This window comes from Ipomoea triloba, chromosome 2, assembly GCF_003576645.1.
Source record: "Ipomoea triloba cultivar NCNSP0323 chromosome 2, ASM357664v1".
NCBI classification, from domain to species: domain Eukaryota; kingdom Viridiplantae; phylum Streptophyta; class Magnoliopsida; order Solanales; family Convolvulaceae; genus Ipomoea; species Ipomoea triloba.
Window position 1 is genome coordinate 6,986,718 of NC_044917.1, and position 17,132 is coordinate 7,003,849.

Sequence of the window (17,132 nt, forward strand, 5' to 3'; positions counted from 1 at the left end):
CATTGCCATGTGCACCGTGGTGCAGGGTATAACGATTGCCATAGTTCCATATCATAATTTACGGGCTTGAACGTGTCGGCGGGCCTAAGTGTGGTGGGTTAAGGAGCTAGGCCAACCCCATGTTGGGCTAAGTTCTGGGCTTTTTTGAACTTCATTCCCTTTGAGCCGAACTCCAACTTTAATTTTACGTTAAGTCAAATTATTCATCAAAGATTTATGAAGTTACATCACTAAATTATAAGTAATTAAATTTTTAAATTACTAACTTACAAGTTACATCCACCAAGGCAGATCTTATCATTTTACATGTATAGAGAAAAATAAAAATAATGAGCTTTTATCCGCTTTTAATATATGAAATGATTTTAAATAAAAATCATATTTTAAGACTATATTATTTAAAAAAAAAAAGAAAAAAAAAAAGAAAAAAACCTCTTGGACTAGCTTGGATCAAGGAACCCTTCAAGTATTGGGTCTATAAACTTTCCAATGTTCTTCATATATATTTTGTAATTGAATTATTATTATTTCAAAAGAGTGTAATGATTATATGGAAACGGTATTAAACAATAAATTTATGATAATGACTTAAATATTTCCGTATATAAAATAAATTTTAAAACTTTATTAAAAAATAAAATACAACTCCATAATAAGGCCCTTTCCACTGTTTCCAGCATAGTGCTTTGAGCATGTACTCAACTTGTCTTCCCTACGTTACTTGACCATACAAATCATAAAATGATATGCATAAAAAAAGGATAACTAGCCAATAATTAAAAATTTCATTGTATAAAACACACTTTAAATTTTAAAACCTAGATTATACATTATGTGAAAAATTATTGACCAATCGCGTTGAGACTTAAACATAAGATATTTGCTCGAATGATATTTATTTATAACTTTGTATATATGTCATGTATAACATATGCATTTGCACTATGTAAATTGTAAAGACAAACTTTATTTGACTCACACAATCAACAATTGTATTGCTAGTTGTCAAACAAAGTTTACACCGCAATATAAATAATATAATATTGCATACATTATGATTAAAATAGGCCTAATACTACACACATTTAAAACTTTTTAAAAAGAATTCAATAATGTGATATCTTCTCCCCTTTTTTTTTTTTTCTCTCACTTAAATTTAAATGTTTAAAATTAGAATCAATTTTAGAGAAAAAGTCAAATGAACCATGCAACTCTATACGATAAATTAATGAACTTATTGATCTTTAAAAACTTAATTAAACTCTTGTAATTTTAATGCATATAGACCCAATAGTCACTTATCCACATGAAATAAGTCATAAAGATTTTGATGATGAAATCGGTGATCGGCGAACATTCGTCATTGTCACTAAAGAAGCAACCAGTTGGTCGCACCTTTTTCGGTGAATGGTGACGACTTTGTTATCAACCAGTTGCGTTAAACGACTACCAATGGTGGTTATCATGCTAAGTCATCATAACTTATTGATAATCGGTAAACATGACTTATTTGATCATGTTTAATTGCAACTATTTTAAAGTTTATGAATCTAATCGTTTTTTCGTACAAAGTTCATGAGCTTATTTCACTCTTTTCCTTCAATTTTATATATGCAAATTCCATCTTCTTTTTTTTTTCAAAATTAAATCTAAAATCTTGATATAGATGCAGAATTACTTATTTGACCATGTTTAATTGCACAGTTATCATGCCAGCTACTGGTAAACAACTTATTTGACCATGTTTAATTGTAATTTTTTAAAGATTACGGATATAATTATTTTTTTCGTATAAAATTCAAGAATTTATTTGACTCTCTTACCAAATGCCATAATGGACATCCTTTAATTTTAAATTAATAAATATCATTTTCTTTCAAAACTAAATATAAAATTGTGTCCTTTCAACAAAATAAAATAAAATTGTGATATAGACGTCCTAATGGCAATTCAAGCCGCTCTCATTAAGAGTGGAACTTGTAACTTTGTAGTTATCAAATAAATACCTTAACTAACTTGATTGAGAAAAGATTGTGACCACATGTTACTTTCTTTGATTTTATTATTATTGATGTTGTCTCATGATATTGGTTATTAATACCTGCTCATTTTTTTAAGTATATAAATAAAAACTCCATTATCATTATGAAAGTGTAGGCCATCTTTTTAAAAAATAAAAAGAATTATTATGAAAAAGTAGACTTGTTAAGCTGTTATGATAGGGTCATTGAAAATGCAATTAATCTATTGAGTAGTAATAATGACTTGCTTGGTGTAGTACTATTGAATTTATTATAATCTAATACTCCTCTGTCCCATTTTACCTGTCATATTTACTATTCATTGGTCAAACCAATTCTTCCTTCTTTGTTTATTTTCTTTAGTAATTTTTTATTATTTTTAAATTTATTTTTTTGTGTTTAATAGTACTTTTAATGTAGTTTCTAAATATATAAATTTTATATATTAATGCTAAACTTAATAATATGAAAAATTGGATTAAAAATTACTTCAGTCAAGCCTCATTAAACGAACCAGACAACTATTTTGGGACAGATGTAGTATTACTTTTTCCTGAAGCATAAAGAATCTATGTAACACATTGCCAAAAATCTTGTGGTCTAGTGACATTCGATTGCACCCCTATATAAAAAGGGGTGAATTCAACCTTTAGTGGAGGTGATAATGACTTTTGTAAAAAAAAAAAAAAAAAATCTATGCCTCACGGGAATTTCAATATATGGAGGTCATAGAGGTGCCGTTGTTATCCTACATACTTCATACCATCATTATTTCCTAGAAAGAATATCCAACAACATCTTTGTCTTAATAGCAAAATAGCTTTTGACAAATTACATTTTTTCTTTACTAAGATATATTAATACGAACAATTTTATAATGTCAAAAAAAAAAAAATAGTAATATATATTTCTGAAAGGCATAGTGATTGCATAAACCCCTGCCGGGTTTTGGCTCCCCTTTCCCTCTCTCCTGCTTCAGCAGTTCAGCTTTTGTCCCGCTCCAGACTTGCACTCTCACTCTCCATCTCTCTCTTTTTACAAGTGTGTATTCCTATATGGTTATATATCTTAAGACCCTTTGATTTGTAGAGGTGGGGAGGGGGATCTATAGAGGATGAAAGGTCCATTTGGTGCAGTGGTAGGGAATGGTGAAGTGGACGGTGGCAGTGGGGGTATTGTAAAAGGCAAGAGGAAATGCAGAGATGTGGCGTTTCTGGTCATCTTCATTGCCTTCTGGGTGGCTATGATTGTCAATTCCAGCTTTGGGTTCAACCAAGGAAACCCATTGAGGTATAACAACTCAAAGCTGATTGCTTTTTACTGTAATTCTTCCTTTTTTGTTGTACTATTATTTATTGAAATCCTTCATGCTTTTTGTCTGTATGCATTTTGATCATTTACTATTAGATTATAGTCTTTCTTGTAAGAAAGTTGTGTTGTTTATTCTTTTATAAGTCCAATGGTGAGTTGATGTTCCTTTATATGCATTATGATTTTTAAAAAAAATCTTCAGGTCAGTTTCTGTTGTTTTTTTTTAAAGTACGGAGTAGTTTTCAAATGTTGGGCTTTATGTATGTTAGACAAATTTACTTTAAGTGTGGTTGTTTTTTCACAGTGTGTACGCAAGACTAAGTACATTTTGAGTTAATAAGAGTGGAGTGGCACCTACATAAGCCTAAAATGGGCTCTCTGGTGGTGTCTAAATTTGATGAATTCAAAAAATCATACCTTCTGGGTTTGAAATCTATAAATCTTTTGGCAGTCTGGAGATTGATCCATGTGCTGAAGAGCTTGTTTTGCTTGCTCTTTCAAACCATACTATACACACACACACATATGTATATGTATATCAGTATATGTAGGCATGTATAGCATGTATGTGCCCCTTGTAACTTGTGCTTGGGCATGTAATCACTCATGCTTGTGCTTTGTTTGGTTTGGCAGGCTAACTTATGACCTGGACTATAAAGGCAACATTTGCAATGACAGACATGCAGAACTTGACCTTCGTGAGTTGGAACTCAGATATTGGTTAAACCCGAATGTGGTTTTTCAAAGTGGGTTGAAGGGCAGCCATGTCCAGCTTGCCAATGCCCGAAGTATTTGCTTGATGGACTGCCCTAATCCCTCAGAAGACTCGCTATTTTGGGTCTGTGACTATCCAGAGGGTGACATTCATCTCTCTGTTGATGACTGGATTGATAGAAACTATGATTATTTTGAGGACCTTACTCCTGATTTAAGGAACACTTCTCTTCTGCTTCAGGGTCCTTGCTACCCAGTCTTATTTCCTACTGTTAATGGTAAGTTAAGAACCTACTTGGGTCAGAAAGTATCATTCAATGTTTAAAAACTAAGGTTATTTTGTCAGTTTTCATTCAGAAAATCTCTTGGCTCTGGGCTCCTCCTGCTTCTTAATTCTAATTGGTTTAATTTTAATTGTACTCTTTTTTTTTTTTTCCTTTAATTTTGGAGGGAAGTTTGAATGTTGTACTAGAATATAAGTTTAAGTAGTGTGTAACCCTTTACTTGCCATGCCAGTTTATAAGAGCTGTCAAATTATCACCCGTGCATCAAATGTGTCTTTGCGGCATTGGAAGGAGATGGGTGGAGTAGACATTATAGAAGAAATTGTAATAGATAAATACATTCACAATTCCATAAACTCGCTGTCATCTGTCCTAAAGGTAAGTTACTTTAACGCCGTGTACATCTTTGCTGCTCTATCAAAAGATATTACATTAAAATATTTACTGATCTTTACCTCTCTTTTTTATCTCCTTCCACTTTTCTGTTTTTAATAATCAACAGAAAGTATAAATGGGTTGCCCCTAAACTTGGTGCTCTTCTTTTTCTTCATGTTAATTTAACACTACTCTCAAAATATAAGTGGTGTTTGTGAGAGTGAATAGAATATTGAATTTTAAGGAAACACATATGCTGCTTCTTCATTTCATCAGGATTTGTTAATAAAGTTTCGATGTTATCTTATTTGATTTCTCTTTGCAGAGATATATAGCTGATGTTGCAAAATCATGGCCTGTCTTGATTGTTTGTGGAGGAATTTTGCCAGTATTCCTGTCAATTATATGGCTTTTGATGATCCATCACTTTGTTGCTGCTATGCCATGGATAACAGTTATCCTTTTCAATATCCTCGTTATATCAGTTACAATGTTCTACTACTTAAAAGGTTAGGACTTAGGAGATGTATTTACCGGTAAATGATCTAGGATAGCTCCCTGCATATATATATATTGTGTGATTGAATACAGTAAATGCCTTTCATGGAGTGTAGTAAATGTGTATTCATGTTTCTTATTTCCAGCGGGATGGATTGGAAATGATGCGATATCCCCCATAATTGGACAACATGATCCATATTATCATGTATCTGCGAGGGTATACATGGATTCTGTTTGATTTCTCTTTAATTGCTTTTCATTATCTTCCTCTGCTATTTATTTGGTTGTTCAACTTTTTAGGAGGTAACTCATCTCCATGTTGCTGCAATTATTATGACTGCCGTCATGATTATTGCCTTTTTATCATCTATTGCCATAGTCCGACGTATACTTATGGCAACATCTGTTTTGAAGGCAAGTTCATCATATCTTCCCTCCCAAGCAGTAAATAAATATTGCGTTTTTTTGTTTTTTTTTTTTATCTGCAAGTAGTGACAGAACATATCTTGTTGTCAAAAGTTAGAGTTAATTTATGGTTTAGGATCATAGTACCTTATTGTGATGCTTCAAAACATGTCCTACAGGTTGCTGCAAAAGTCATTGAAGTAAAAGCGCTAATAATCTTCCCCATAATTCCATATGCTGTCCTTGCAATCTTTTACACGTTTTGGTTCTCGGCTGCTTTCCATCTTTTCAGTTCTGGGCGGGTTGTCCAGAATGAATGTAGCGCTAATTGCTGTGCTTATGATCTTAAAGCAAAACGGGTGAGCTGTGATGGTTGCTGTGGCTATAGCATCCAACAGACTCCACATATTGCCGCTGCAATTCTTTTCCACGTATTTGGCTGCTACTGGGCTACACAGTTTTTTGTGGCATGCTCTTCTGCTATTGTTGCAGGATCAGTTGCTTCATATTATTGGTCTCGAGGCAAAACATCGGTGAGGCGTCTTTTGTTTATGACTTTTATGCAGCCCAAGTTCAGTAGCCCTCTTTCATTGGGATCATGATTGTTTAACCTTCGCGTTAATTCCTTTCCTAATGCAGCCAGAGAGTCCATTTGTCTCAGTTTTCTCCTCAACGAAGGAGCTTCTACGCTACAGCATTGGGTCTGTTGCTCTTGGTTCTTTGATAGTATCCTTAGTTGAGTCTATCCGGTTCATACTTGAAGCACTTCGTCGCAAACTTAAAGCGTCTAGTTCTACATCAGAAAACTGGGCGGGGAGGATGGTGTTTTATACCTCTCAGGGTTGCTTAAAGTGCATTAGCTGGATCGTCAAATCTGTGAACCGTAATGCTTATGTAATGGTAAGTAGGAATTATTGCATTTACTCATAATTCACTTTGTGTTTACATATTAGCCAACGATATTTACCTTAGGTACCACATCTCTATGCTTGAGCAAGAGCATTAGATTTTTCTTTGCCTAATATAATCCGAATCTTCTGCCATCATTATACATATTAGAACTCATGCTTCAAGTGGAAAAGTAAAATTATTAGCATACGTGCATGAGAGTTGCAATTTTACCTGATTCTTACAGATAGCTATTACGGGAAAGAGCTTCTTTAAAGCTTCTGAGACAGCCACAGAACTCATTATAGGTAACATCCTTCAGATAGGAAAGGTGAATGTTATTGGTGATGTTGTCCTCTTTCTCGGGAAACTATGCGTGAGTCTTGCAAGTGCACTTTTCGGCTTTCTCATGCTGGATGCTCACAAGTACAAGTCCACACATCACAAGATCTCCTCCCCGCTATTTCCTGTGCTGGTACATCTATGCTTCTCCCTTGCAAGAATCGCATTCCAAAGATAACTAACGCTGATTTAAGAGGTATAGATGTTGTGAGTGTGTTTTGATGGTCTTTCGTGATCTGAACAGGTATGCTGGAGCCTCGGGTATGTTGTGGCTTCCCTTTTCTTTGCAGTGGTGGAGATGTCAATCGATACCATCATCCTTTCGTTTTGCCAAGACTCTGAATTGCACCATGGAACTGCCCAATACGCCCATCCTTTGCTAATTCAGACTTTAAATGACCAAAATGAGATGCAAGGACTTGCAGAATGATCATTTTGATGCAAAACCGCATCATGTCAGGTAAAATATGGAGTGATGGAATGGAATGGTTATAACCATGTTGTGCTCAAATGTATGCATTTTAGAGGTAAACTGCTTCTAATAAATGCTATATTCCTTGAACAAAAATATTAGAAGTATATGTATGAGTAGGAGGCAGAAATGTTGTACCTATGAGCTACTCTTGTACATTAGTAGGTTTCTCTTTTCAACACCATACATACAATCTATCAAAGTATTAGTGGGAATCATTCCAGTTTCCATCTCTTTCTCGTCGCATTCAATCTTTTTCCAGATCTCTTCTTATAGGCATTGAAGAGGATCTCGAAATTACTTCTGTAAGGAACCTCGGTGGATCAGTGAAAGAGATAGAAGCACACGGTCGAATGAGAGGTGTAACAGCACGACTTGAGGCCTCGTTAACGTTCATGCAAGCACCTTCTGTGACAATACTGGGAGGCTGCAACTCAATCCCTGCATTCGGGCCATAGCTCTTTCGAGGGCTATCAAGCGACCCGTGATCATCGTCTTCCTCAACAGACAACACCGTGCTTGCATCAGTGTGCACAGTTGTCGAATCATCATACATGCTGCGATGATGATGCCTTCTCTTCCTCCTCGCTGCCTTCCCCCAACCGTGCATAGTTTCTCTTATTCTCTGTGGGATAAGGGCCGCCTTATAGTTCGTTCCCATCTGGTGAGTAGAGCAATACACCTCGCGATTAGTTCGTTCTTGTTGAGCATAAATATAATATAAACATAAATGTGCAGTCCAACTATCAGCTTAGGCTTTTAGTTAAGATGGAGCACATACTTCAATTGCTCTTACACATTTTCTCGCAATCTCAAATTATTTTCAAAGTAATTTCAATTTTTAACCATAATTTTCATGTCTTTACCTGAGTAACCAGTGCATAGAGTGGTAAGGTGCTATAGCTGCATAGAAACTGCCCCGCAAACCTGAGTGGTGAACGATAGAATTAGGCTCAGACTACCATGAAGAAAGTCGTGTCACGAGGAAAAAGATTGAAAATGTTGCATACCCTAATATTAGCCGTAGATACACTAGTGTGTGGTTGAATATAAAGCAAGAATTGTAGCCAAACTGCCACTGCAATAAGAAATAGCTTCATTAAGAATTATAGCCAAAAACTACAAATATATATACTAAGTAGATTGATAACTCTGCAAAATAAGATCAGTCAAATGCTAACTCATCTTGATCTCAGAACTAAAAGAAATAGGAGTAAGGGATTTACCCAGAACCAGAAGAACGAAGCTAGCTCAAACGCATTCTGCAAAGAAAGACACAATACATTTCAGCACAAAAAACTCACGGTCGAAAAGAAAAAATGAGGAATAAATTAGTATCAACCTGGAAGAGGACAAAGTGAATCAGGGATAGCAGTAGTTCTGGCTTCTTAAACCAAAAAAGTTCATCCCTCGGTTTTAGCTTTGCTCCCTGGAAATAGCCAGTTATTCCAGCACTCTCCAATGCCAATGTTGCTATCACGTGTTGCAGTTTTGTGCCTACCAGTAGAACAAGCTGCCAAGAAATGGCGAAATCAGGAGAATATTGAATGAAATTGGCACGATGTATGGCGCAAGTGCTGCATTTTCACTTCAAGCAAAAAGACAAAGGTAATAGACGGTCCATTTGGATCTGAACTCACAGTGATAGGAAATAGTGCAATCCAGAAATAAAGATTCGACCCTGCGAATTAAATAAAACGAGGATGAGCATATCAACAAGGTCTAATTTCTACAGCAATGGATCGGGGAGCTTTCCTTATTAATTTAAAACAGCATGAATTAACAGTTCTTCCAACTTGAATATTCATGATAAATGATATGGAGTAATGTTCTATACCTTTGACATTAAACATCATAAAAGCAACCACGAATCCCCAGAGTGGTGCACTACAAAAATACAAGATAGAGTATCAAAAACAATTCTATGCAAAATCTCCAATATTATCAAAATACTGTCACTATATCATTTTGTTTGTATCATATTACACAAAGGTTAGGTATGAGGAGGAAAAATGTATAAGAAATGCAATTGTCTTCTAGATACAACATAAATGTCGGCTTTTCTGATGTTTATGCTTACCTGACACCGACTATTCTTTGGAACTCTTCTTCCATGGATCGAATCATATAGCTATGAAAATCATATTTTGATGTAAGGTTGTGGTTCTGTCAGGAATTCAAAGAAACAAAGCCTATAACAATCAATAATTCAACATAACTTTGAAATTACAGTACAAATAAATTACGAGGAAACAAAAGCTTGTGTTGTAAAATAAAAGTAGAGCATAAAACAAACTGTCTGGATGATGATGGATATAAGGACGATGCTCGAGAATAAGGAAAATGATTAAGCTGTTAATGTTAAGAGGATGCTCTAACGGATTCACAACAAATAAACGCCTGTTAAAACTAGTTCCAATAAAATGTACTATCCAAACCCATTGACCTTCTTCCCCGTTTATAAACTTGCAATGGCATATTTAAGTTCCATCAATCTCAGTAGAAGATTGTCCAAACTTCAGGAGCAATAAAAAATTGGCATTGAACCTAACCATTTCGAGGAAGTAGTGTCTCTCTCTTTCCCACACAGATACACAAGTCTAACATTTTTTTCCTTGGAATTTGTGCGAAAGTATGATGTTTATTGAGTTTGAAGGAAACATGTTTACCCATCTTTAGCTGCATACTTGAAACCAAGATAGTGTAATGTATGCAGTTCCTCAAATAAAACCACATCAAGGTTGTTGCCCAGAGTGCACTATCAGTAACATAAAGTACATTGATGCCTTAGCCATACTGCTATAATGTTTGCATACCATAATAAAACCCTTCCGTAGTGAAAGGTAATCCGCACGAACAACTGAACGCCCAAATTGCCTGAAGAAACATGTCTGCAGAATGTATATGTATTACCAAAGCAATGTGTTAGAATATATATATGTGTGTGTGTGTGTGTCAAATGCGTTGGCAATGGAAATGCATGTATTAATATTGTGACATATATTACACATACCACCCAAATGAGAACACTATTTCTAGACATAGGATTTGATGTATGGACTCTAACAAAAGTTGACTGCCTTCGCATTGTCATTGCTCTTGTCCTATCTGCAAGACCAACAAAAAAAAATACAAAACAAAAACAAAAAAGATAAGAAGAGTATCAGCATTTGTTTCCTTTGCTCAAACACATAAATTGGTCCTACCAAAAGGAATGAATAGTACAAGAAATCAGGAATTAAGTTTACAAGTCTTTATGCTTGCTAATCTTGCTAGTATATTAAATTCAGAGTCTAAATTAATTGAATTAATGCATATCCTTACAGATGAGGCATGGTCTAGAAATTGGAGACTAGTAGGTTCCACCTCGCAGTGATAACTTACCAGTTAATGCTCCATGTCGGTCCATGTGAGCTTCATCCTCCCAAACCCTCCAAGTGTGAATCTGGCAAGAATCTTAGGCATCAAAAGACAAGCAACATCGAGTACATGAACAAAAATCAATTAACCTCAGGAGGTGGAGAACAATTATGGTAATTCCATCGGGTAACTAGTAGAAGCAGCAAAAGTTTGATCCCAAGAATGAGTCAAATTATTTATCAGGTATATGCCGTGGCATTATTATAGAGACTAAGCACCCTATCTACTTATTCTGGTTTCACAAAGAAGCTCATTCACTGGGGAAGAACACTAGAAGGTAAATTATAAATTTAACTACTTAAGAACTTCATTCATTGCAGAAAGATCTCATTAAATAGAGTATCACAAAGACCATATAACCAAGAACTAACAGCAAGTTCTACCCTAAAGCATTCATCATACATTTGTGCAGTTACATTCACTCTTTACATAAATAACACAAGCAAAAGATTGCAACAAAGCAAAAGTTAGCCTTAAAGTTGTCATGCAAACAACAAATGTTTAGAATGATAAATAGGACCACCATTCTTTCCATTACTTAACCTCCTCCTTTGAAATGAATACATGAAAAAATAGCATCCCCTTCAAATACCAAGCAACTAAGATCAGTAAAATCTGACACATTGGAATGACATGATAACACTCAGAAGCAGACTTTACTTAAGCTAGTGTACCCAAACAAAGAATACAACCTTGACAATCGCCAGTAGCATTGTTAAGCAGCTGTAAGATATATGAGTAATGGCCATGACAAAGATGAAACGGTGGAGCTGCTCTAGGCCTTCATATGATACAAATGGCTCATGACTCTGCAGAAAAAGAAGTTTTTTTTCTTTAACTCCTTTGGTTGTTTGGAAGCAAGAAAAAGTATGGATAGAGGGAAAGACAGGGTGGAGTAAAGATGCAACGAACAGACGAACTAATGAATCAGTTTCTAGTCCTTTCAAATTTAGTTGTTCACTCATGTTATTGCAGCACGAGTGAATAACATAACATAAAATTTATCGTAACGAGTGTAGACTTATAATTTCAGAAGGAAAATTGACATGCCTCTGGACAGGTATTTTTGTTCAAGCTATTAAGCATTCTTCTTAATGGATGATCGAAAACAAGGTCCATCAAAAGTTTTCGCTCCTTGAAATCTTCATTTTCATTTTCTTCTTCAATTTCGGACTTTTTGCAAGGAGCAAATACACCATCATAAAACTTCGATGGGATGCAAATATTGGATATAATGCTTGAGGTGGCCGTAAGTAGGAGAGAAATGAAGCCAAGTAGCATTAACTCTGCTCACAAACATTCAAACAAGGTTTTGGATTAGAGTTGCAAAAAAAAATATTAAAAGGGGAATGGGATGAAGGAGAGAGGACAGGAGATGTCAAAGAGTTGAATTACTTCAGTAATTGCAATATAAATTAATAGGAAGTACCTTCTTTCATTTTCTCCACAGCTGCAAGCAAAGGTTTTCTATCAGTTTTCTTCAGCCACTGACAAAATAGAATTTCTTCTAAGATATTTTCTTTTATATAAACCATAATGAAAACCATTAACACAAAGGCAAATATGCAGGGTATGGTAAGCTACTGCTTTGTTTTTTTACCAGTTTCCATTCTGAATATGTAAAAATACAAATTTGTCAAAATGAACAACTTTGCAAAAACAGGAGAAGATACAAACGAAATGTATTACTATTAATATACAGAAATGTTAATCTTCAGCACCATGGTTCAATATGTCAAGTCTCTCTAGGACTACTTATCCTTGCCAGCAAGCCGTGCAAGAAAAATAGCTCATAGTGAGAAAAGCTTATCACTTACATTGCACAATCGGTGTATGGATCGCTCCACGAGCAGTGAAACTACGACAAATACAGTTAATACAGTAGCAACAGACCATGTTGGTGTCAATGCCAATGATCGAAGTTCCATAGAATTTTCTGGCGTTTCAGATGACTTGGATTCAGACATCTTCACAAATGACTCTTATCACAAACTTCACACCCTCAACTAAACCTCACCCTTACTTAAACCAATCTCTACAACTCCACAATGTCAGTACAAGCAACACTGACAACTCATGCCCCCAAAAATCAAAACTTCCACCTAAAAACAAAGCCAGGATGGTATGACCAACCAGGAGTTGCACTGTGAATCTTTTATACACCTTCACATTTAGTAGCACGCAAAGTTTGTAACTAAAATTTTTACTCCATGAGCTTCGGAGCCCTAATTTAGTATTGCAACATGACTGAGGACTGACAGTTGACCCTGCTCCAAGATCCAATCTTTAAGAAGAATACTTCAACTTGGACCATCAAAAAACGTGGAACAAGCAAAAGGGGTATTCTTGATTAGACCCAGAGTAGAAATAAGACCATTCTTCTCCTTCATTAGCCCAATTTCACATTCACTGGCACATCCCCAGCTCCTCTAACAACATTTGGATTTCTACACCTATAATAACGGAATCAAAATCTCACTAAATCAGTAATCCCCGGGTTTACAAAAAAAAAAAAAAAAAAAAAAAAAAAAAAAAAAAAAGAAGAAACTGTTACTCCTTGGATATATAGCATAAGAACAACTAAATGTTGATGGTGTATAGCTTTCCGACAGAGACAGAAGACTATAAAAACAAAAAGAACCCACCTTTTTGGAGCAGAGAAATCAGAAAACTAGAGTGATGAAGGACGATATGGGTTGGAGTTGATTCACATAACTTTACAGGTACAAAGGTTCTGCAGGTGGGGACAGAAAGGATTGCGAATAGCAAAATGCAGAGGTATCAAAGATTCTCGGGGCTAAGTTAAATGTATGAGGCTATGAGCTGGAAGCCTGAAACCTCCTGGAGTAAAAGAAAAATGGGGCTTCTACGTAGCTTCTTGGCTTTGGCTTTTATGCCACACAATGAATGGAACCTTCACCCGGACAGATTTACACCATTTCTCTTTCCCTTTCCCTTTCCCAAGCATAAGCACACTTTGCTGTCGGGGTTGGACCGTCGGAGTGGTGAATTTGAAACTTGTGATGTAAATAAATGCTGGAGCCTGGAGAGCGGAGAGTCAGGCCAAAACTTCAAAGTAGGGACCCATATCACTGCATTGATTCGGTAGACACGTACATCACCCTTTGTTTTAGGTTGGCAAATTTGGAGCGACCAGTCGTTTTTCTTTATTACTCCATTATTATTTGGAGTATTAAACTGTTTGGTGTAAACATTTTGATCCATTAATTAGGACCACCAATCTTTTATTTTTTCAACTGGCAAGTGTCAATACAATTTTTTCCAGATTAGGTGTAAATTCTACATTGCAATTGTCAACTATAGATCATGCGTTATTGTCTTATAATTCATTACTGCTCGTGCGGGCTAAATACATCTTTTTTCAAAATTTTGTAAGTGAGTTTTTGTTTAGGGGCGAGCGAAATAAATTTATGTGTATGTTTTGCCAAGTTTAATTAGCTAAGCATAGTGAAAGAATGAGCCGTAAGCCTCATGTGGAACGAGTTGATAGAGGTGTGTTTTGATTAATGTGTAACAATAGTGTGTTAGAATTTGAAGTTAATTTTTCTGTTCAAAAGATGTTATTCACTTTAAATATATAACTTGTTAAACAATCAAGGCACGATAGCAATGGAAAAACACAACACATTAGTGTGCCAAAAAGGATTGGTGATGAGTATTGATGTAGCGTGACAATTGACTTAGATCTGGTGCTTGAATTGAAACATTATTAGTATATAAAACCTGTTAGCCTTGTTTTAAATTTTTTTTTTATTACAATTCTAATATACTAATTTTTATTACCGACTTGACGACTTACTGCATACAATTTACATCATTTTTAATTAATAAAAGTTGTTATAATCAGTTGTTATTCAATCTTTATTTGATTTATATTGGTTGAATAAGTACATAAAAGTTAACGTCAATAATGTGGATTGTCTAATTGTTGGAGAGTCAAAAACTATTAAAAGCTTTGGGAGCATGTGAGCTTATTAATTCAAAAGATTTAATTTTTGCATCCCGTAATTAACGCTGTTAAGGCCATATTTGACTCCACCCAAAAGAGAAAAAGAAAAAAGTTATGAAGCTCCCGTGTCATGTTTGACTACATCCAAAAGAAAAAAAAAAAAGAAAAAAGGAAAAAATGTGTTACTTTTTTTTTTTTTCTTTTTAAATATTATAATTTATAAGTTTTTACGCGAACATGAGCCGACCAATTATACGAGACCATGTAAGGCCATAAGTTCTTATGCAATGTACAAGTTGTTACTCTTTACATCCCATTTTGTGTACATGTTTTAATTAATGAGTTTGATGTTTGATTGGAGTTATTTATGATTTAATTTTTTTAATATTAAATTTAGTATTAATATATAAAATTTACGTCAAAAGTAATATGAAGTATTAAATAAAAAAACTAAAATTATAAAGTTATAAAAAATAAGCGAAGAAAATATTAATATATATGGCCAATGAATAATAAACATGACAAGTAAAATTTGTTAGAGTGGGCAATATTTAGTATACATGACACAATATAAATTTTATTGCATTTATTTTTTTTTTGAAAATAAAAATTATTTCTTAATATTTATTTAGAAATGTAACTTGTAAATGTACTCTCATGAGTAAAAATCTCATTGTATGTACAAATTATATTGGAGAAAAAGAAAAAGAAATTGAAACAATCTTTTTGGAATAGGTCTTATGTGAGACCAACTACGTAAAACATACAATACTTTTTAACTACTAGTAAAATGTAATGATTTTCTATGGACTCATAAAAAAATATTATATTTAAATTTAAAAAGTATTACACATCTCACATAATAAAACGGTATCATACAAAACATATTAATCTTTATTTTAAGATCAATTAGAGCATGGCACGACAAACTAGTACGTAAGGAGCTAATTGTAGTATTTCTAATGTGATATTATTTCTAAGGATATGTAGGTGTAGAACAATATTGGACGCACGTGGAAATGGCAATCCATGCGTGCAAGAACGTGGATGAACACACAAAACAAGATTCACTATCTAAATTCTGGGCAGCCAGGTAGGATAGATTAATCCAATAATATAAAAATATATATGTTGCAAATTAAAACAGATATTAAAACTGCATATTTCTGCAATAATTAACATATATAATTTCAGAACTCCACTCTCGACTGGATCGATAAGGGAATTCACTGATTAGTTATTATAAGTCAACAATGGCGTATACTATGCATGTCCATCTTCCATGCATGTTGCGCATTTCATGATATGATGTTTCATTCTTGTTAGGATTATTATGGAGTATAATACTATAATTTGTTTTCGGATAGATCCATCATGAACAAGTCTGGTTTAATAATTTATTTTCAGTTTCTTTATATATATATATATATATATATATATATATATATATATATATATATAATTTTGCTTAAAAATACAATTTAATATCCTCATGCTTTTACTATAATCTTTATCACTAAATTAATATCTTTGTAAATAATAGACTTTTTATAAAATAATTATAAATTCAATAACACGGTTATACTAAAACAAAAGTATATATACTAACAAACATAAACTTTAATCTTACTCCCTTCATTCTAAAAGTATTGTCTGCTTTGATTGGACACATAGATTTATCATTTATGAGAGTATATTTAATGTATTAACTAATAAGGGGCGTTTGGTTTACGGAATGTTAGATTACCTTAGGGAATGTTAGATTGCTGAGAATGTTAAATAACTGTGAATGTTAGATTCCTGTGTTTGGTTTAAAATTGAAGTAGGTAAATAAGACAACGGAAATAAGATAAATTGATTAAAATTTCAAAAGCTCAATATTAGGAATAAGATAAGAGAATGTGAGATTACCTAAGAAATCGGGGTGTATTTCACATTCCCTTCCAATAGCTAAAAACTTTATCGGGAGGTTATGTTACATTCCCTGGGAATCTTACATAACCTGAACCAAACATGAGAATCTTATATTACCAAACAAATATAACCTCAGTTATCTTATATAACTTGAACCAAACGCCCCTAAGTGATATATATATTTACGTTTTTGTTTGTCATAACAACTGAAATGGACTTTCTTTCTTACTTTTGCTTATAATAAATGTAGAGTACACATTTTTTTAATAAATAAGTTATAAATGTTATTGTATTTATTTATAGAAAAAAAAATTGAGAACCCAATAGGAGGGCAAATTTTTAAGAATAAATGGAGTGTCCAATTCTTTTCTTTGTTTGTTTGTTTTTTTTTTTAAAAAAAATTCTTAAAAATTGAGTCTCTTAGTTGCACATGACTGGTGGGCCATTCTATTTAAAATTTGAAAGAAAAAAAAAAGCAATATATTATAATTTCTCTTAAACTGCCTCCATGGCAA

The 17,132-nt window shown here is 33.9% G+C and overlaps 2 protein-coding genes across 3 annotated transcripts; one reads left to right on the forward strand and one right to left on the reverse strand.

Moving 5' to 3' along the window:
- The first annotated feature begins 2,969 nt into the window (after positions 1–2,969).
- LOC116010259 (choline transporter protein 1-like) lies at positions 2,970–7,541 on the forward strand. The gene is made up of 10 exons (XM_031249578.1): positions 2,970–3,311; positions 3,966–4,324; positions 4,563–4,708; positions 5,031–5,214; positions 5,350–5,423; positions 5,507–5,620; positions 5,791–6,144; positions 6,251–6,511; positions 6,747–6,974; positions 7,086–7,541. The coding sequence occupies exons 1-10, from the start codon at positions 3,136–3,138 to the stop codon at positions 7,269–7,271; spliced, it is 2,082 nt and encodes a 693-aa protein (XP_031105438.1). The 5' UTR covers positions 2,970–3,135; the 3' UTR covers positions 7,272–7,541.
- LOC116010261 (MLO-like protein 14) lies at positions 7,375–13,726 on the reverse strand. Of its 2 annotated transcripts, none has more exons than XM_031249580.1 (16): positions 13,379–13,726; positions 12,551–13,186; positions 12,163–12,183; positions 11,784–12,019; positions 11,426–11,542; positions 10,698–10,758; positions 10,327–10,421; positions 10,130–10,204; positions 9,394–9,479; positions 9,151–9,200; positions 8,954–8,994; positions 8,656–8,826; positions 8,540–8,575; positions 8,324–8,391; positions 8,180–8,240; positions 7,375–7,974 (listed from the first exon to the last, which is right to left on the reverse strand). In XM_031249580.1, the coding sequence occupies exons 2-16, from the start codon at positions 12,627–12,629 to the stop codon at positions 7,561–7,563; spliced, it is 1,611 nt and encodes a 536-aa protein (XP_031105440.1). In that variant the 5' UTR covers positions 12,630–13,186; positions 13,379–13,726; the 3' UTR covers positions 7,375–7,560. The 2 variants fall into 2 exon arrangements, with proteins under 2 accessions (XP_031105440.1, XP_031105439.1); XM_031249579.1 differs by having other exon boundaries at positions 12,163–12,220.
- Positions 13,727–17,132: the final 3,406 nt, after the last annotated feature.

Coding starts and splice junctions, on each gene's coding strand:
- LOC116010259 (XM_031249578.1), top strand. CDS start 3,136: ATGAAAGGTCCATTTGGTGCAGTGGTAGGGAATGGTGAAGTGGACGGT. Junction 3,312..3,965: donor AACCAAGGAAACCCATTGAG/GTATAACAACTC, acceptor TTGGTTTGGCAG/GCTAACTTATGACCTGGACT. Junction 5,424..5,506: donor ATTATCATGTATCTGCGAGG/GTATACATGGAT, acceptor TCAACTTTTTAG/GAGGTAACTCATCTCCATGT.
- LOC116010261 (XM_031249579.1), bottom strand. CDS start 12,700: ATGTCTGAATCCAAGTCATCTGAAACGCCAGAAAATTCTATGGAACTT. Junction 10,759..11,425: donor TGCTACTGGCGATTGTCAAG/GTTGTATTCTTT, acceptor GATTCTTGCCAG/ATTCACACTTGGAGGGTTTG. Junction 8,995..9,150: donor TATGATGTTTAATGTCAAAG/GTATAGAACATT, acceptor TTTAATTCGCAG/GGTCGAATCTTTATTTCTGG.